Source organism: Tinamus guttatus, unplaced genomic scaffold (genome assembly GCF_059628265.1).
Source record: "Tinamus guttatus ecotype Peru unplaced genomic scaffold, ASM5962826v1 Tinamus_guttatus_pri_ptg000503l, whole genome shotgun sequence".
NCBI classification, from domain to species: domain Eukaryota; kingdom Metazoa; phylum Chordata; class Aves; order Tinamiformes; family Tinamidae; genus Tinamus; species Tinamus guttatus.
Genome location: NW_028289037.1, coordinates 4,791,689 through 4,813,413, shown reverse-complemented (window position 1 = coordinate 4,813,413; position 21,725 = coordinate 4,791,689). Strand labels below are relative to the sequence as shown.

At 34.2% G+C, this 21,725-nt stretch overlaps 1 protein-coding gene across 5 annotated transcripts in view; it reads left to right on the top strand.

The window, feature by feature from the left end:
• Positions 1–21,725, top strand: part of DGKB (diacylglycerol kinase beta) — a 326,104-nt gene that overhangs the window by 111,010 nt on the left and 193,369 nt on the right. For 3 of the 5 annotated variants that reach the window (XM_088533498.1, XM_088533500.1, XM_088533497.1), the window contains 4 exons: positions 2,412–2,444; positions 6,431–6,547; positions 10,358–10,431; positions 17,633–17,707. In XM_088533498.1, the coding sequence (XP_088389624.1) occupies positions 2,412–2,444; positions 6,431–6,547; positions 10,358–10,431; positions 17,633–17,707 (299 nt within the window). The remainder of the gene's footprint in view (positions 1–2,411; positions 2,445–6,430; positions 6,548–10,357; positions 10,432–17,632; positions 17,708–21,725) is intronic. The other 2 variants (XM_088533501.1, XM_088533499.1) reach the window with 1 other exon arrangement.

Here is a 21,725-nt window from a genome sequence, read left to right as displayed (position 1 = left end):
TTGCCCTGGAGGAAAATGTATCTTTCTAACTAATTATCTGTTCAGCAAACACAGTTCAATGTTAAAATAATAAGATGCTCATAAACTGAAATGGCAGACATTCAATCATTTTAAGTTATATCTAGTTGCCTGCCCACAATTCATCACTACTCTCTGTCCCTGTATTTGTTCCTTACATACTCTCTCATTGGAGTTTAAAATGTTTTATTTCCAAAATGCTCTTTAAGGTGTGTTTTTTTTTTTTTTTAAATATTCCTTGTAGCATGTTTATAGTTGCCTACTATAGCCCAAATATATTTTAGGTTTTAAATTAAGCAAAAAACATGGGACCCTACTATTGTTACATATCGATGTAAATTTTGAATGGGTGCAAGGTATAAGGCCAATTGTCTTTCGCCAACTAAACAAACTGAGGCTGGCGTTCTATATGAGTAATATGTGGTTGTGATTTTCAGAAGTCTTTATATCTCTATTAACACATTTTTAAAAAGCAACACAATTTTTATATGAAGTCATGATGTAGTGGTTTTGTGTTCAAAATAGACTTACAGTAAGAGAGTCCTTATCCTCAGAGTAGCTTTTCAGATGACATACTATTCATACTAACTATTGCCTAAGGTGGCTACCAGTATTATGGATGAGGAAATAGTAACCCACATCGCTGACCCCAGACTTTTAGCATAAACCTCTGCAACTAGTACTTAATCACTCTGATTGGCATAATGTTTCTGACAAAACAGCTATCAAATTATTAGAAGCCTCATCTTCCCTTTATAGGATGGCAAATGTAACTCATTGGATACTCTTCTTGCTAATGAACAGGTCACTGATCTTGTCCACAGGATGACATTTAGCTTCAGCCCACTGACATGAGTATTGAGCTCCATGAATTTTCAAGGCAGCATAATATGGTGTCCTATTGAACTAGCCCTTCTGATCAGTTTTTGTCACATATTGAGCTGGAAATGTGGGTGTAAATGTATAAATTTTCAAATCCTGTGTCCTATCTATATCTTGGATGTAATATTCAACAGCTGTTACAGATTGATTCCTTCCCAGGTTTGCCCACCATCAGTTTTCAGAGTGTCTGAAGTCTGTTTGATTGTTTGGGTAGCTAAAAACAGAAATTACATGGAATGGACTTTTTGTAAATAGGCTTACAAAATAGCAGTTGAGGAGTATTTAGTATTTCACTGCATATTAAAACACAGTTTTTACATCCCTTGGAGACTGCCAGGTCATTTAAAGAAAAAAGGAGCTCTAAAGAATTGTGATATGACTTGTAAAAAATACCAAGCTTTCTTTCCTCCAAATTTCTTAAAATAAGAAAAACCTTCATTTTTTGCGTTCAACTCACTTCATAATTAATCTTCCATGAGCTCCATCTTGCAAAAATTTGAGGATATCTTTCCAATCATTGACAGATCAATATGTTTCAAGGTCAAACCTCAAAGTTCTAAAATAAGAATTTTAGTAATATATTCAGTTTACTGCTGAATTTTCTTCTTTTCTTATGCACCAACACCTCCAAACTGGATTTTAGAGCATATGCCTCAACAGAAGGTGTGTATTGTAAAGGAAATAAGTGCCATACAGAAGTCATCTGGAGATTTCAGTAGTTATTTGACAAATTATTTAATGAAATTAACCATTCACTATTAGTTTTATGTTACTATTTAATGTATAGATTCTAAAAATAAATAGCTTTAAATAGTCTAATTTGTGTACAAAATAATTTAGAAGTACACAGCTTTTCACAGGTTGAATAAGAGACCTCATGGCAAAAATCAGTTTTTGCTGCGTAAGGACTGCATTCCATGTCAGCAGTTAAAATATATAGAGAAAACTACGTAGTAAAACATAAATTGTTAATCTTCTGTTTTCTCATGACAACACCTATCACAGCATAAGGTATTTATACATATCACTATTTTGTTTAAAGAAAAAGTTATGCATAGAAAGGACTGCAATACTTACTGAGAATAAATATAATGTAGCTTGTCAATTGTAGCTTAAGAAATCTTTTTAAGTAAGATTCCTCTCTTTGAATGAGAGTTCAAAGACTTAGAAAATAAACATAAAAAGAGTTCTCCCCAAGTACTGGTATCTCTTTTTACTATATGAAAGAGTGTATTGCTCAGATTTTCCAATATTTTAGCTGGTGGTAAAATGATTCCACACATTCTTTCAGGCCTGTGCATTTTATAATATGGCATCCAAAACCCTGGGGAAGTATCGTGTGCAAATATGTTTTTTTTTTTTTTTTTTTTTAAAAAAAAGGAATAAAATACCTTGTATGTTTTTGTTAAATGAAACTGCTGCAAAGTAGCATTCCTTGTGAGAGCCGTCTCCAGCCCCTGTGGCACCCCAGCTGTTCAGTCTTGCAGCCTAATGCTCTTTTTTTCCAACAGACGCTACCCACTTTAGGAGGCTCGCTCCCTGAGGTGCGTAATGCGGGCGCATCCATGTACGCACGAGTACTGATGGATCTGATAACGTGCATTCTTCTTGCTATACAGTGCATTTTGGGGCTGAGCTAACTATCTGAACATGGTGTTCTGTGTTGCCGCTTGAAAGGTCCTGTCTCATTTATCAATTCCTTTTGTCTTATTTAGATGAATAAAGGATAGGCCAAATTAAGAGGCAGTTTTTATTTGACGTGGATCTAACTGGAGCAGTACTGAATGGTGGAAGCTCCATCCTATTGGTTAATGGAAAATGACTTCAGAGTGGGAGTTCAAGAGAAGAAAAGAAGGCATGAGAGATGCAAAAATGTAGAAAAGATTCTCCCTATGATAATAGCTGCTTTGAAAGATATATGTTCTAGTATCTACCAAACAAAAGCTTAATTCTTGGAGCCATCAAAATGTACAATAGCTTTTAAAAATGCTATATTCAGTCAGCTTCATGCATGTCCACCAGAAAAAAAACCTCATAGACCCATTAATCATTGGTATGCTTTTATTAACAAAAATATTAAACATAATGTTATAATTAATTAAAAATTAAAGATATTAATATGGCACAATTTTAGTACAAACTTTTCTTACCTTAAAATACATGTTTGTATTTTGCTTATTTTGAGTGCACATCAGATTCTAACATTAAGTTAGAACTTGTATGCTATTATCCAAAGATGATTTTATTAAATTGTTATTATCTCATAAGGAAATGGCATTGTTTATTTCATGATAATCTTGGATATTTCAAGAATTCCCTAATTCCTGAAATTTATTCAAATAATCATTTGCAACTGGATTAGAAAGCCATCTTTCTATTTCATGTAAAATACAAAATTTCTGTATAAAAATATTTACATGGTAATTTTTATTTAAAATCCTTCATGATGAATGTTTCTTTTGGGTGCCTTTTATAGAAATATTCAGTAGAGAGTTAAGTAGAGAGAGAAGTAGAGAGTTATTTTATTATTTAATATAAACCCTAAGTTAGATTCTCGTAGTTTAACATATATGCAGGTTCCATAATTTTAGGAAATCTAGAATCTCTTATAATCATTTTCACCAATATTTCAAAAACATTACTTTTCATACATGCAGTGGCATATAATGTAGTACCATATATATAGATCATAGGAAATACCTTATTTGTACTTTCTTAAAAAATCCTCATTGGAAGAAATAGGCCCAGTATCCACATAAGATTTTGTACAAATTTCCAGACAATTTTGTATCAAAAAATATGCCTTTTCCATATACTGTGTTATATGTGTGGCCTGATTTTATTGGCTTCTGTATGGCCTGAGTCATTGCATAGGAGAAGCTATATTGGTCTGCAGTGCCAATCCAGTCTTGCTTATGGGACCTGGTAATATAAATTAGGAAAAGAATGTTTGTGAAAGGTGATGCAGCAGTCATAGGACCAGCAGAGGATATTTGCTTCTGTACCTCATCCTGGAATGAATTGAAAAAGCAACAAAACTTTGCTTGAGGTGTTTGTTACTGAGTTTATTTTGTGAATGATTGATAGCAGAAGGTTTGAGCTTTAGGGTACGCATCTTTTATGTAAAGATAGTTCTCAGGAATGTATAAATTGCGTTAAGTAATAGCATGAAATATGAAAGATGTTATTTGGTACCATGTGTTATAAGCAGGCCTCTTTTTAACAATGTTTGGTTTTGTTTTTAAAAACTCTTTCAGCAAGCATCCCCTATGTGCTTAATCTTTTCCCATCTATTATCTTTTTCCTTGAACTATCACAAATATGTTTTTTAACTTTACATTTTTATAGTGTGTAAAGTTCTCTCTCCATCAGTGAGTTTTGTTGAGTCAGGATTTTATATGAGCTATGTGTCTGCATTAATGACAAGCGATTTAGTTTTTGAGTATATTGCAATATTCAGCAGCCAGATTTGTCCATATGACATCATGTAATGCAAATTCCTGTCTAAAGGAATTTTAGACATTCCTGCATTTTAGACTTCCCAGAATTTTAGACTTTCCTGCATTTGCAATGCAAATTCATGTAGTGACTTTTAAGCAATTCATATTAAGAGTAGTTGTTTGCAAAACTGTTTATCCCCCTTAAAAGCTGCTTCTCCATACTTTCTCCATACTGAAGCCACTAACCAGTGCCACAGTGAATTAATGTTCATGTGACATTGCAAATGCTTTTCTGCTTGGATTCTTTGTCCTGGCTCCAGTTTGTAAAAATCATTGAATAAATAAATGCAGATTCTTCTTAAATGCAGAGATGTGGGCAGTGTAGGTCTGTCTGAAGGTTAGGATGAACTAGTTTAACTTATTCTGTAGAGCCTTATCATCTTCTTTATAGATATATTAAAGGTAACTTTCTATTTAAAGCAATATGTAGGCTAGACTGTTATACTTGTCTCTTGAAATGCTCTGGTTATTCAAAGCATTGGCTTGGTTAACTAATCTCTTAGGAATATCACTGTGAATGGGAAATAATGTAGATTCCCCTGCTATTCCATGACATGTATGTGTCAGCCCTTTGTAGGAAATGTGACTGAACTGCCACAGTTCTCCAGAGCACCTGGCTACCCACAGCAGCCTGGGGTGACTCAGAGTACTATTTACCTCTGGACTAGATTGAGGCTGTGTCAGTATTCAAATTTAAGAAAACCAAAGGTAGTGGTGTATTAATGGAACAGTAATACTAGGAGGGCACTGCATTATCTTGAGTTATACTGTTCATCCTGGAGAATCTATGTCAACATTTCTTACCAGTTTAAACTGCTCTAGGAAGAGTGGCATGGATTAATTGCTAGTGAAATCCCCTAGGCTTTATCAGAGGTACCACAGAGATGTGTTTAGCCTGGTACACTGTGCAAATGGTAACATTTAATGAACTGCTTACTGAGTGCAGTTGCAGGGGCTCTACGTCCTTCATGCTCTTTTCTGTTGCTGCAGCTTTGTGCCACCCCTTTCCCCTGACTAGTTTAAAGCCTCTTTGCTCTTGTGAAGTGAGGAAAGTGACTGGAGTGCAGTTGGGTTTGGGGACACTGATTCCATTTGATAAACATCTGCTGTCTTATTTTATGGTGCATTTTTTGGACATGCTAAAAGGACATGCTGGGTGCAGTTTATAAATAGAAAAGAAAATGAGATGCAAAGAACAAGGACAATATTTTCTTTTTCTTTCTTTTCTTTTTTTTTTTTAACTTTCACAGTTCTTTGAAATGACCTCACAGCAGTTGAAAATGTGATTGCAGCAACATACTTTTATTTAAGAGCTTTCCTTTTTTCCAATAACCATCTAGCTGTGCTGTATTACTAGTATTAAAAGTTGCCGTCTTCTTACATTTTGATATACTTTCACAACTTCCTCTGGACAGAATATAATCCTTCTGATGCAAAATGCATATTTTATAAAAAGCTGCTTTAAATATATACCTTTAAAAGGTAGACAGTCAGTTAGTTATGGTACCTTTAGAATAGGTATATTTTACCAAAAGTGACAAAGTGTCTTAGAACAGCCAACTTTTACCAGCATTTTGGACTAGATTTTGATAAATTATTGTATTGGCTGTACTCATCAAATGTTTAAAGATTTTGTATGATTGGCTTTCAAGTTGCAGAATGTCAACCTGCAGTGCTAGATCAATTTCACATCATTGCTTTAATTTATGTTGCGACTGCACACTTTCCATCTGTTTGTTGCCTAGTTGATGTCTAGGCACATAGATAGGTCTCAGGCATGGGTAGAGCCCTTCCCATATCTTCGTTCGCAAAGCCTGGCCATGGTGATGATGACATAGATAGATGTTATATGAAGTTCATAGACGTTGTGTAGTAACTCGACTGAGATCTCATTTTCGTTAAAGCAGAATCTGTCATTCTCTAGTGAAAAAGCAAGTTTTGTACAGACACAGCATAAGTTGCAACATCATCATATAAGGTATTAACATTTCCTTTTTTTTTTTTTTTTTTCTTCTGTTCTTTTCCCAAAGGAAAGGCAGGCAACAGTGAAAAAAGAAAAGAGTTGTCCTCAGCAAATGAACAAACTGGGAGAACGGAACAAAATGCAAAGAGCAAATTCAGTCACCGTAGATGGACAAGGTCTTCAGGTGTGATTATTGTTGTTATTTTAATTTTAAGAAGATATTTATAGGTATGAAGACAACAATAGGAAAATATTTCCTATATATACGTTCGTCTAATACTTCACTATGAGAATTTAAAAATATGACAATAAGATAATTTCTTCCATGTGTATGGAATTTCCATTTACAGGGGTCCTCTGTTTCTGATATGGTTGATAAGACTTCCTAAGACATTAAGGTGAAAGAATTACTAGCTCTGTAACACTTGGATTGCAGAGTGAGGATTAAATTGATTGTTTTAGTAACTGTCGTGCAACACTGTTTGAAATTACTTGATCAAACTGAACCCATGACTAGATCATTATTGGACTTTTTAAGTATCAGATAGATAATAAACTTCAAAGATACTAGTGCAGGAATTTCCAAAAAAAGGTATTTTGAACAGTTAAGGGTGGAGATAGGCAAGGCGGTCGCAATAGTGGTTTTATCTATTAAAATTGAGATTTTTCTACTTTAAAGGAAACCTGATAGTATGTACCTATGTGTGAGATTGAAGGAGAAATGTTATCGTAGGGAGGTAGAGAACATCTGAAGGTCTATCTGAACTGTTAGGCTTTTTTCCTTGAGACTGTGGGTAGCTTTGAGTAGTGCACATGTTCATGTATGTGATGCTTCTTGATTTTCTCAGAAGTAAATGATCATCATGATAACAATGTGATAATCATTTAATATATATTGTTGACTGCTCTCTGTATCTTTTGATGTGCTGGAACTGAGATTCAGTAAAATGCCAGAGATTCCACAAACATAGATCAAATGCTGAACACCTCATAATTATTTCATGATCCCCCTGTTGTGTCAGGATAGAGAGGCTTATTGTATTGTTTCATCTTTTTTGATTCATGAAATATTCCTCTTATGATAACTCAAATGAAAAAAAAAAAATCTGCAGTCACATGACTGCTCCATTAATGCCCTATCAAGATATCATAGTGATCATTTTCCAAGGCTCCCAGAGTTGTCTTCCTGAGGTTGCTGTCTGCCCAGGTTGCAGTAGTATTCAGATCACCTGTGAAAAGTGAAGCATGAAGCAAAAAAGTGCAGATGTTTATTGACAGAATGCTGCTTAAGTTATGTATAATCACAGTGTGAGGAGCTCTAATACATGGGTGCTACTGGAAGCATGTGGAGAATTGTGTAGATCCAAGAACAGGCCTGTGCAATTCCAGTGAGCAGAAGTGCCCCAGATACTACTGGTATCTGCTTTCAGTAACAGCGCCATTTTTACTTTACTAGGATTAGTTTGCTTATGTTTGCATAATTTTGCAGTATATTTGAATAAAGTTGCAGTATATTTTCAGGAACAAAAGTTTCTGTGGCTGATCAAAATGTGATACTGTAGTTCTACCATAGCTGGCCAAAGTACAATACTCAAGTACTACTTCAAGTGTACATTAAGCACTAATATATTGTTGGTGTCTTCTCATTTGAGCATGATATCCGGTGATTTTAGACCACAGAATTTTCATATTTTTGAAACCTTGATTTAATCAGAAAATATAATCTCTTTAATCAGATCATGAATTTCATTTGGTTATGATTTAAGATCCCAAGATACAGTATGAGAGATATGTGGGAAATCCTCACATAAGTCCTGTGAGACTTCTGCTTTAAATATGGATTAAGATATATATAATTGGTTTCTGCTTTAAAAAAAAAAAGGAAAGAAAAGAAACATATTATATAGGTTTTGTCACAACAAATATAAGTTATTTTCTAATAGTTTCATGAAGATTCATTAAATTATCTTAGATCAACACCTGATTGACTAAGATTCACTAACTTAGTCTAATTATTAGTTTTCATTGTCAATTATATGGAAATGTCTACATTATTTAGAAAACTAATTTAGAAAAGCTTTAAGAAATTAATTGAAAGAGACCTTATTTTGGCATAAAGTAAAATACAAACTGGTTCCTAGATTTTTTTTGACAATCCTAGACCACCTACCTATAATGATAGGGTTAAGCTTTGAAATAAAACATTTTTAAAAAATAAGTTTGTCAGATGTAGTTTTTGCTGAGAAAAGTATCAAGACAAAACCTTCCTTCCATCAGAGTGTGGTGTGCACATAACTCAGTGGCTGTGAAGATCTGCACAACTTAGAGAAGACAATTAATCATAGTTAAGCACATTCATCTTACTTCTTTCTAGCTAACCAGCATAATGATCAGGATTATTATTTCTAATTAGAGGAAGTAATAGATCATGTATAACCTTAGGATGAGTCTCATTAATTAACCTGCGTCCTAAGGGATTTTAGTAGGTAGTCCATCTCTGTCACAGTGAGCACCATTGGTTTACACTTAGTTCACAGGAACAAACATCTGGTGAATTGGCTAAATAACTAAAATTGATTAAAACAGTAGATAAAAATTAAAGGTATGACAAATTTCAATATGTCCTGCAATTTGATAGCTTATGTGTTTCACCTATAGTACTGTACTGTAAGGATGTACTGCAACAGAATCTTATGCTCTGTTGTTTTTTGTCTAGGTTTAAATCCACTGATTTTGCTAAAGTTTTCCTAATTTTGTTGTATGTATTGGATAAGAATTGGACTCATTTTTTGTATAACTATTAATAGGAAAAAAGGAGTTTCGGATATATAAATGATTGACAAACTAACCTCCTTAGTTTCAAGTTCTTTAAGTTCTGCCTTAAGATATATTTTGTGCAATCTTCAGCTGAAAAGACTCTGCTGTTTCAGGAGTTATGAGTAAGGATTTGGAGTAAGAATTTTCAATATATATCCCCTTTGAAACAGAGACAATCTAAATTCTTAGTGCATGACTTTGGAGGTGTTGACTTTGCATTCTTGATACATTTTTAAGTATTTTAGAAAGCTGATATGTGGCAAAAAGAGTGATACTGCTTTCATATGAATACTCTATGATTATAAACAGGTATTAGAGGTAACCATCTAATGTAAAGTTTTTTATATTCTTCATAGGCAGTGGAGCAAAAGGAGTGAACACTCACATCTTAGGCATTTAAAAATACCTAAGGAAGGTGTTAGTTCAACAAGACTAAACATTATTTTGGAATGTAATACATTCCAAACAGAAGAGAAGGACATGGTAGAAGGCATTGTCTCCTTCAGTACAAGTATTTCTTCATCCTTCTCCCTATTCTTTTCCTCAGATTTGTAACTTCCGCATTTTATCTCCTATCTTTTTTTCAACTTCCCAGCTGTCCAAGCTATTTAAAGGAGCTAATTATTACTGATTGTTAGGTTTTTCAGACTCTGTGATTTCATCATTTCAAGTATTGCAGGTTTCTGTCATTGAAAAATAAATAAAAAATATTCTTGTGTTTTTGAGATTTTCCTCAAGTTAAAAATTTAATATAACTATATATGATTTTTATTTTCATTTCTCCTGCTCCTCATGACAAAATATGTTTTCTTCATAGCTTTTTGGCATAGGAAGTTACTCTTTTGTCAGAATTAAAGTTATATATTTCTTTGATTGATTTTTTTTTCCCTATTGATGGATATAACCTATATATATCAGTATTGATTTCAACAGAATTACATGTTAAAATGGCATCACAGATGTAAGACAGACAGCTAGCATAAAAAACCATAAATGTCACATAATTTGTGAGAAATTAATGAAGTGAGGATTATTGCAAGTTGCGGAATTACTTCCAGCTGGATTACGTAGCACAACATAGAGTTTGCATTAAGCCTTTTGTTTTTTGTCTACTATAGGAAAAAAATGAAAACAACACACAGCATTAATGAGTGGCTGTGTTATTCCCTTCTTTTAGATCACTCCAGTTCCAGGCACTCATCCACTTTTAGTTTTTGTCAATCCTAAAAGTGGTGGGAAACAAGGTGAAAGGTAAGAGCTTTTTTTTGTTTTTGGTTGTTTGTTTCCTATATTTGATCTGTGATGTGTTTAAAAATCTGAAAAGTTTAGACATGAGAAAAAAATCCCAAATGTAGTGCATTTTATAATGATATGCGTTGCACTTGGACATTCCCATTACGCTGATTAAGATAGGTGCACGTTACCATAAACCCTGCAATTAAAAACTAGAGAGAGTTCCATGCGTGTGCGTTATTTCACTTTGGAAAGAGTAGCTATACTTACTGCATGGTTTTGTACAGTTTACACAAAGACATGAATTGCTATATTTTGCACTGTGAATTTCATGTTGTAACAGTTTTAATATCTCAATTATGCAAAAAAGGCCTTTAAAGACAGTATTCTGCTTTCTAATACATAACCTTTTGTAAGGTAACTTACTTTGCCTTACTTACCTTCGTAAGTAAGGCTTTCAGCCTTGTAGATACGAGGGGGACTAGATAGGAAGCATTCTAACAATCAAGTTAGAATATCAAAATCTAATCTCATAGACTTTAAAGAGACTGCATTTTAAGTATGTCAGCGGAGATATTAATTTGAATTAAAAAGGCTATATGTTTTGCTGAAATGCATCGGTGTAGCAATAATAAAACAAAGGCAAGGACCTTCTCCTCTTTCCTTGTTCTACAAACTCTTTTCTTCAAGATTTACTTCAGACTCACAAGTGATAATAATAGCGTCATTTTTGGTCTAAACTGATATCCTATTAATCATGTGAATCCCCTGATTTTTAGACTATCTTTAAATGCCAGTGCTGTAATTTATTTATTTTATTTAACATTTTTTGACCAATTTCACTCTGAAGAGGGTGTCTGTGGACACCAAGCAATGCGAATACCCAAATGCACAGAAGGAAGGATCTAGTGTAATTTTGAAGAGTGTCAACTCTCCCTCCCTCTTCCTTGCTGCCCCCATCAGATCATTTCTTTCAAACAGTGTTTCCTCATTTAGACCAAAAGGGCACACGATCCTGCAAGGTAGATGTTAGGGCAATATCATAACTCAAAAACATTCAATCCAAACTATGCTCAAAGTCCTTGGAGAGAAGGGGTTATCACTTAGGAGTGGGTTCTGTAGTCTGCAGGCTGATATACCTCGTTATCACCCTGTCAAGAATGTTTATTATGTCAAAGGTATATGACTGACCTAAAAAAATCAGCATAAACCGTTTCTCAAGATCATGCCTTGCAATTATGATAATACAATGTGAGACAACAGTTGAGACTGTATGGTTTTGTATGGTGAGCATTTATAATACAAACAGCGTCGTGTGAGGTACACCGTGGAAGGGAAAGTGCTCGCACGCAGCTTGCCTTGTTTTATAATATACTTACAAAGTCAGTAGGTCAGGAATCCAATTTGGGAATATGTGTGTGAGAGGTATGTTAGAGAGCTGCACGTACATGGTTGGTGATAACACAGAAACAGTTTAAAGGAAATGCTGTTTCACACTTTTATTTCCTAGCTCAGAATTCATCCCAGATGTTACTAGCTGAATAGGCTTAATGAGCATGAGGGATGTCATTTACTGATGCATATTCTCTTGTGTTAAATCAAGTTTAAAACCTGATCCCCAACTCAGTCTCTTGTTTTCATTCACATATAGCAGTCTGGCATCTCTCAGTTTATGTTAATGCAACTGTTAATGGGGCCAAACAAGTCACAGAAAAGATTTGATTTTTTAAAAAATAATGCCTTCAAAAGTATGCATGCGTGTTTTGTTCACTAACACCATTACCAACAAGCATCATTACACAATAAAGTGGGTAGTACGAGGACAGCAGCAAGCAGCTGGGTATAATGAAGTATAACCTCTTCAGTTGTCTTTGATGTCACAGAAAATAAAATGTTTAACTGCATACAATTTTTTCAGGGCTGCATTCAAATTTTATGTTAGCAGGAATATGTTGAGAACCCTGCTACATACCCATGTAGACATATCTCAAGCCAGTGACCATCAGGAGATTTTTTTAACTCATGATTTCAGGTAAAACTAGATTTTAAAATGGATCAATAAAAAAAAAAAAAAGAAAAAAAAGAATGTTTTTCCATGTATGGAATATTTTATTAAAAGGGGGTTTGCTGTCTGCCTTTTAGGTGTTGACATTTTGTATTGATTCCAGTAACAAAATAATAAAATAAGGATATGAAAATCACATATTACCTGGAAGATTTAATCTAAAGTATGAAATCACTTCCAGGGAACAATAGCAGTCTTTTTTTTTTTTTTTTTTTTTTTTATAACTTTTCTTGGTTTTTACATATCTGAAATATGGTCAGTAACCAAAAAGAGAGGAAACTCCTGGAGTTTTGTGACAGTTATATATTGTGAAAAGTAAAATGAAAGGATGTCTGAAGACATAAATAGCTTTGCGAAATGCACAGTGATGGTGATTCAGGTCAGACTCTCTACTTACAGTAATTTTGCAATCTAGTCAGGTATTGAGAAACTTAAGAATAGAGGATAGATTAGAACAAAATCAAAATTTCCATAGCAGGGGTGGTGGGAGAACCTACTAATTTTTGTACATGAGAATTTCATTATCTTGGCTCAGCCGGATTAAGGTGATGTTTTAGTGGGAGCTGTTCTTCAGTCTTTACTTAAGATTTGCTATATTTGAGGGATCATGATGAATGAAGTTATGATTACTAATTGACTTTCATTGAGCACAGAAAGGTTATTGCAGATATTGTCAAGAATCCAGTGTTCCCACAGTTCCCCTGTATGAGACTTTATGCCTTGCCATATGGTAAGCCAACTCATTTCAGTGCCTTTAGATTTGGAGAGAGTGCACGCATCTGTCTGACACCAAATTGAGTAAATGGCTTCACCCAGTAATAATTTTCTCTTTTACGTTCATATTTTGCAAACCTTTTCAAATCTCTCATATGGAAAGGAAAAGAACAGAGGATCAGTGACTTTAATATAAAGGAAGGTAGATACTTTCGTTTTTGAGTGTTACAGCAGAGGGATAGCGGGAAGCATAAATGCATAGTCAGAAAGAATGCGTTCAGAAGATAAAAGTAGTTCGCGTTGGGAACATCTGTGTTCTCTACAACCATATCTAGGTTATCGATGTTTTAAAATTTGAATTCTCTTAAGAAAAAAATGTTCTGCAAAATGTGTGTAGCTTTCTCTTCTTAAAACTAATGGCATGGTTTTCAGATATATTACAAAATAGAGTACTATGAAAATAATTCAGTCATGGTATCTTCTCAAATGGAGAAATAGGTACCTATTGCCTACCACTTGCAATGCAAATTCATTTAAACATTTTGATTTGTTCTTAAAGGATTTGCTCCAGTGCAGATATGATAATAACAAATTTAAAAAGAGTATAGTTTAACATGTGTTAAGCAATAAATATCAGACTAGAATTAAAATTGATGGATTTTACCCCTTCACAGACCAAAAATAGACTAATTAAAATGGGATTGGATAGGTTCATTCAACCCAATCAGGTGTCTTCTTTGGGCTACATTACAATTTAACATGTGTTCAATAATTGTACATAAAATAGAAATTTAAGCGCTTGCTAGTATATCTATCCAGAAAAAAAAAAAATGACAATATTTCCAATTCCTATGGAATGCCAGTATTTCCATATCCTTTGGAATGTCCTAGAGCTAACATTCCTGCATGTTTGTCTCTAAGATCTAACTTGTCAAGATAGCAACTGTAAATTATCTGTGAATAAAATGTACATAATTGCTACATAATTGACAATACAATTTTTTCAGCAGAAAGAATATGCAACTGGCAAACGGTTATGGCATGTAGTGCTTCTAAAGGCTGTTATTGTGAAGGGTAATGTTTCTCACATAAGAGTACTACTAAATCACATTGCTGTTTTGCCACACTCATTACTTTTTTACTTTCCCCTTCCCCATTTTACAATTTATTTGCCTGACCAGCAGGTGAGCTTAAACAATTGTTTCCTTGGCAAACGTGCGGTTGGATGCACTGGAGATCAGCTTCCGTACCCTGACGGTTCCTGCTGACTCCACTTTCAGCTTCTGTGCAGTGCACGTTGATGATATCTTTGACCTTTGTTGTTTTCAGAGAACTTTGTTTCAAAGTAGCTCTTCCATCCCACCTTATCATAATACTTGATTTCTAAGCTCCCAGCATAGAGACAAAATATAGGAGTGATTAAAGATTTTTTTCTATAATGCCATATATCATGGGGAAAAGACTATTAACATTATTTTATATGGGAGGGTGAATACTATTGCTTATCGCTATTGATGAACTAAGCCTAAAATCCCCCCATCTTAGATCATCTCTAAGATTCTTGAAATGATGCATTCCCTATGTTGCAGGCAGCACTGCTGTGGACAGCTTTTCCCCCGGTGATTTCCTGCCAGTTTTGGAGTACCAACAGGTTTCTGTCCCTCTATGTCTCCTAACTTTCTAAAGCAGGATCTTATGACTTTGAAAGATAGCTTGGTCTATCTCAGACCAAGCAGTCACATACGGTCGGGAGAGCTGCTTGCAAAAGATCCCAGCCCTCTTGGACCTTTCTGCTCTAATTTCATGCCTCCTCAGTTATCCTAGCACAGCTGTTTTGGGTTTTCCACTGCATATCATATCCTGAGCATGATGTAAGTGAGGGGAAGAAATGACAGCAGAGAAACTTCCCTGACCATTTGTGTTTTAAGTTGAATCTGTGGAATTATCTCGATCAGAGAATAGCCTAGTGAACAATTACATAAGCATAACTGGATGCTGGTAAACTGTGTTACAGCGTAGGTACCAGCTGGGTGGGGACAAGTGGTGATTTCATACGCTGGCTTTGTTCATGGAGTCACGCTCGGTCACAAAGAGCTCTCTTATTTGGCATTACCCGCTACGTTACCGCGTTGCTTTGTCTGCACAAATCGCCAGTCACGAGGAAGCCGAATCTGAACCCTTCCTTGCAAACAGAAGCAAGCATTTTTTTTTTTCTTTTTTTTTTTTTTCCCCGCAAAACATGTCAGTATTTTTAGGCTATTCAGTATTGTACATATAAGACTGGAAAGTCTGAATTACTGTCCATTTCCTAGTCTTGAATGCGCCCCTGACAGTATCTGAACTGCCTACAGCTCAGTCTGAAGGCAAACTTAGGCACTTTCTCTTTCTTGATGAATGCTTGAACTGAAATGAATCATCTTTAAGTTATGAATTTTACACTCACTAGTGTACAGAAATATGTGTTATAGTAATTTAAAGCATGATGTGTCATTTGCAATGAGTCATTATAGCATGATTCTGCTGGTACTACTGATGTTCAACCACTGTCTGTGAATGCATTGAATTCAGCTGATATCATAGGATTCAGTGTCATCTGTTCATTATTGCTGGTGGACTTCTAGACTTTGGCTAGAGATATGCAGCTCCTTTTTTATTAAAAAGGTTTTTACACTATTTCACTGATATCCAGCAACTGTTTGGTTTCAGGCAGCAAGCGGTTAAACCTTTAGGCTTTCATGACAATCTTGTTTAGGAACTCCCTCAGGTTACACAGGTTAAAGTTACTGAACTTTTGACCAGGTTAAATGGCATCACTGTCACTAAGAAACAACTACTGTCACTGACAGGTAACTTACACATACCAAGCAGAAAATTAAAAATACGATCCCTTTGCATCAGTGAAATATTGAATATGAAATGAAAATGTAGTGTTGTAAATCTACTGACAAATGTCTGATTTAGTCATAATCACAACAGTTGACAAAAATGTGCTTGCTTGCAAAGAGAAGCCAGTCATTTCATATTGACATTTTCTGTCATGAGCGGCATCAGGAATAGACTGTGTGTGTATGTTTGAATATAATGCTTTATAAAGAAGCTAATGTCACTAAATAATTGATAAGTTAAGAAAAAAATTCCAATTTAGCAATTTTACAGATAATTATAAATTTGTTTGTATTCAGTATCCTTATACCCTCTTCTTCCATCTAGCTTGATAAATTATGTATTTCTATTTAGAAAAAAATCTCTCAATATGCACATGGATAGTGTCTAGACAGTTTAATTTTGCTGAATTTGAAACCATGTGGAAATGTAAGTTAAGACAATTCAATTCTTACTGTGCATCTATTTTATTTAAAGCAGTAGTAAAGGTTATTTAAAAATAAAGGAAAATATGCTAGTGGAAAAATAAATGTATACTTAAAAACATTAAAATATCAATTAGCCTGAGGATATAAACATTACAATTAAAAGCAGGAATAAAGGTTTTATAAATTCAAGCTATTTTCATAGATTCAGTCATGTATTCGGTCATTCAGAGTTCAAACTCTTTCATGTCTTATCTTATTTCTATATAAGAAATTATAGGGGTTCGACATTGTAGTGAATGTAGAAAATTACATTTCTAATGCTTGTAATCATGATGCAAAACATTTGTTATACTTTTAGGACAAATAACCTCAAATTCATGAGGTTATAATTTTTGAAGTATTCTACCATATGAAGAAACACTTCCCAGTAGTTCCTTCTGGAATAGGATAACACTTTACATACCATAATCAATAATTTCCCTCCTATTATTGAGATTTTTCAAATGAGTGTAATTCAATTAAAATGTTAGTTTTCAATCTTTTTGATGTTCATTCTATTTAAAAATAATCCAAAGGAAATGTAAGTTTCCATTAACTGAGTCTAATGGTAGCTGACAACGGGTTTGCTTTCTCAGAATGTTGTTCAATATATGGAGACATTTTTGGTAGATGACCAAGCCAATTTGCTTTTGGAATTAATTATACATTTTGTGTGTGCTAGCAATATGAAATTCACTGCTAGCTATTGAAATAAATCCTTTAGAATGAGATTTAATAGTAACAAAACTGCTCTTATAATTTTTTTGAGTCACCTTTTTTATTGTGCCTCCCTGTCCCACATTTTTCCTTCTATGTAAGGCACTCAAATTGTAAAAAGCTTGTAGAAGTTACATCTCAATATTATGTCCACAAAGCAGTGTAGATGTGAATTATTATAATTGTCATGTTCAAATATTTGATCTTCTTTTTGTATTAATGAGATCCTGTAATTCAGGTCATTATAGTATGTGCTAACTTTTTAAATTCTTTGACAGTTTGTTGTTGTTGTTTTGTATGTTTGTTTTATTTTGTTTTTACAAAAAAAAAAAATCTTAAGGGTTTTTTTCCCCTGTCTTTTTTTCCTCCTCAGAATTTATAGAAAATTTCAATACCTTTTAAATCCTCGTCAAGTTTATAGTCTTTCTGGAAATGGACCAATGCCAGGGTAAGTCTACAGTTAATATCATTACCAGGAACTCATTTAATAAAAAACTGCATAATCAAATGACGGGGCTGAGGAACATATAGTAATCTTCAAATGTATCAACACCACAGACCTATAAATGGCTGCAGAAATTGCTGATATTATTTGTTTATAGGTAGATATAAAACTACATATCCTCTATTTTTTACTGATAACTGTGCAGGCCACTGTGAGAACTAGGAGATAAATTTCATTTCATTTGCAGCTTTCCTTGCTAAATCAGCAATCTGAGTTCACTCAGCTGTTACTCTTATGTTGCAAGTATTAAAACAGCCTCAAAGAGTGACTCGCAAGACATACATTTCTTTTAAATGAGCACGTGCACATGTGTGTGTGCAAATATATATGCATACACACATCAATACTGAACAACTTGTACACATATCGTTTTGCATGTGTTGAATGTTATTTAGTTATAATTAATGTATGAAATTTTACATCACTCAGAAGAGCTGCAGGAGGATAATTATATATATATATATATATATATATATATATATATATATGTATGTTCATTGACACAAAGTTTATGCTGTTGTCTGAAGTCTGAATGTTTATTTCTTCCTTTCTCTTTGGACTTTGGAATGATTTATATAAAGAGGTTTGTCTTGAAGGAGGAAAGAGAAAAGGAGAAAATTACCTGATTTGTGCCTTGTAGTATTTTATTTCAATTGTCACACTAGAAAGCATTTGCTCTAAGATTTTGTGCCATTACTGTTGATTTTAAGGTTAAATATACAGAAAGTGTGTTGATTTTAAGGGAAACAGGAGGATTTGTTTATTTATTTATTTATTATTTTTGAAGTCGATTTTCGTGATACTTTATGCTGACTCTGTTGACAAAATCTTGTAAATAAGAACTATCGTGCAACCCACAGTGTGGTGAAAAAAATGCTGAAAAAAAAGGAAATTAGGCAATTCATGACTCTTCTCATGCTTGTTATTCTGTACAATAACTGCATGCTAATGCTAGTTTATTAGTATAACAACACAAACAACAAACATGAAGTAATTGTGCTACCTAAGGAAAATTTAAACAGTGTTAGTCCAGAAAACAAATAGAACTGAAAAATAACAGAAATTATTTCAGAATATCTCAGTAAATTTTAACACAAACAAAATGAGCAACTAGTACTGCCTTATATAAGCTATGTACCTAGCAATGCTGCACTTGAGTCTGAGTTGGTATCTTTTAAAATCACTGAAATATTTTTGTTCAAATTCAGCTTACCTCAGTGAAGCTGAAAAAAAATCTGGCTAAATATACTTCGTTTAGTGACAAATGTACATTTTTTTATTGACTCCATTTTCATCTATAACTGACTTCTGGTTTTCCTGTGTCTTATGATGATGTAAGGAAAATGTATTTTAAGGCAGAAGCACGAGAGGGCAGTGTTCAGTGCAGACAGAAACACAGTGCTGAAACCATTTAAACTTGAATCCTTTGAACCGGAATAGGGAATAGGGTGGGGTTTTTTTTTAGGAAATATTTTCAATTTCTCTTCCTATTAGGAAGCTAAATAGTTTTACTTCAGTGTCATCTTGAAAAATTTCTAATTAATTTTCAAACAGACATGATTAGGCTTGTTTTGGTGTACTCTTTTTATTAATTTCACAGAAAAGTGTAAACCTAAATTTTCAGTTTATCTCTTATCATCACTTCTTGCCTTGTGGCAGTTCTGTGTAGGCTGTATATGTTTTATCCAGTAAGCGAGCAGTTTAGTCAACCATATTTTCACTCTGTTTCATTTACCAATCTTTGTTTCTCTTTTCTGTGAGAGCTGGATCATCTAATAAATACCTGCTGCCCATCCATCCATCTGATGACTCGCCCATTCATCTCTATAATGCCAGTTATACTGATTTGTCAAGCAGAATGTTACATTTATTTAACGTTGTCTTATGTTGCATTCAGACTGAAATAGAGAGCAATAGGCAACCATACAGTACAAGGGAAAATACACTCTATGCTCCATGCCAGTTACTATTACTGAGTTGAAAGTGATAAGCGTATAGATTTATTTAAAATTGTTTATGATTATTGTAATATGTTTCAACTGAGCCTATTTGAGCCTTTTTCTTTTTTAACTATAATTCCAGACATCACTAAACTATAGTATAAGGGTAGTGTTTGCATGTTTTTTTGTACAGGCAAACTACCCATTTTAATCTATAAGTTAATGTTTGTCCTTTATTTATGATTATGTCTTTCTGATGAAACGCCATCATCAAGCAAGAGGATAACATTCAATAGTTCCCTACGTACACTTCCAAACATCTATGATTGATATGAATTAGCATTTTCCTTTCATGTCTGTTGAATATGTCTGTTTAGGATAGTAGGGAGAGAAATGAGGGAACTTGGAGACCAGTAAGATCCTAAGCCTCAGAGGGGTTTGGAAAGAGCTGTATTATGAGAAAATAGCAACAGCTCAATCACTACATCTAACAATGTACCTCTTCATTGGAATAACCACAATCTTTCATAGAAATGTGTCGCAATAAAGAGCTCCTTAGCAGATCTGAGTCCAAAATTAGGTTAAAGCAATCTTTGCTTTAAGCCATAATTCGAGTCCCATATACGAATTTCTTTGAAATCTGGAAAGGATACATTCCACTTTCAAATCCATCCCTTAAAAGAAAAGAAAGAAAGAAACAAACAAAAACTTAGTATCTCCGTTACTGCTCAATTTTAGTAAACTTTCCAATATATAATAGTCAAGCAGAAAAATATTTTGAAAAAGATGGTAATAAATGCAGGCTGACTCCCTGGTTACTCAAGTGATTGTGTCACCTGGTTTTGTAATAGGTGCGATGGTTACTGGAGAGCTGCAGGAGCAAGGGTGTTGCCCATAGCCTCCCTAGCATGGCCATGCTAAGGTTTCCAGAGTCGTAAGTCAAGACTCATGAACATAATACATATAAAAATACATAGCGATGCAAATAGATGGCGTTGCAGCTGAATCCCTGATGTTGATTCTTTTCCAACAACGGAAGCTGACTTGCTGTGAGGCCCGAAAATCAAGGAGCTCTCAGCCAAAGGGCACCCGTACACTTTTAGAATTGCTATAGTAATTAATGGTTTAGGCATTCTTTATCTGGGAGCAAAGAGATATGTGTGAGCTGGAGGAACCCTGTAAACTCTGCAGCTGAACGCAAGCATAAAAGGTACTCCACAGTTACAGACTGCCACAGTTAACAAAGTGACATGAAAATTGCCAGGCTGATACATTGTGTAATTTGTGCCTAGCACCTGTGTTTTTAGCCTTGAATAGAGTTTCCCTGTTTGGTTGTTATATCTCTATAGGAGCCTTCTACTTCTGACAACAACTGTTATTGTGGATTTAATGATCTTGAAGAATCTGAAATTCAGTTATTGTTCACCTCACAGAGAGGTAAATAAAAGCTGGATGAATAGTGTTTGAGCCACAGACCCACAGGACTCTGTAGAGAGGTCACCATTTCACAGAGGCTTTGTCCTTCTGAAAAGGCTCCCATTCCCTTAAGTCTGTTATTTTAAATGTCTAATTTATGTTATTTTTATTTCATAATAGGAATTATACACACAGAAGTTGTATTTCTTTGCAACTCTCTTAAACATTTAATTTGAAAAAAATACATATATTTTTAAATTCCATCCACAAGCTTACATCAACAGGCCTTTTAAATCTTAAATTCTATCCACTTGAAAAATGCCCAAGACAGGCAGGTTGAATCCCTGCAACTTACTCTGTAATTTAGTTGGGAATCTACAGCACCTGGGCCTTTATAACTCCACAAAGCAATAGGTCTATTTTGAAAATTACACTATTTTCCCTGATTATTAAAGTTGATTGCTAGAGTATATTCCTGTTTTCTTTGCAGTTAGACATTTGGAATTTGCTGAGTATTCTAGGAAGTTGTATACACCAAGAATATTTTTCTATAACATAATAACTGCTGGGTTATTTTCTGCTGAACAAAACCTTGAGACCTATGT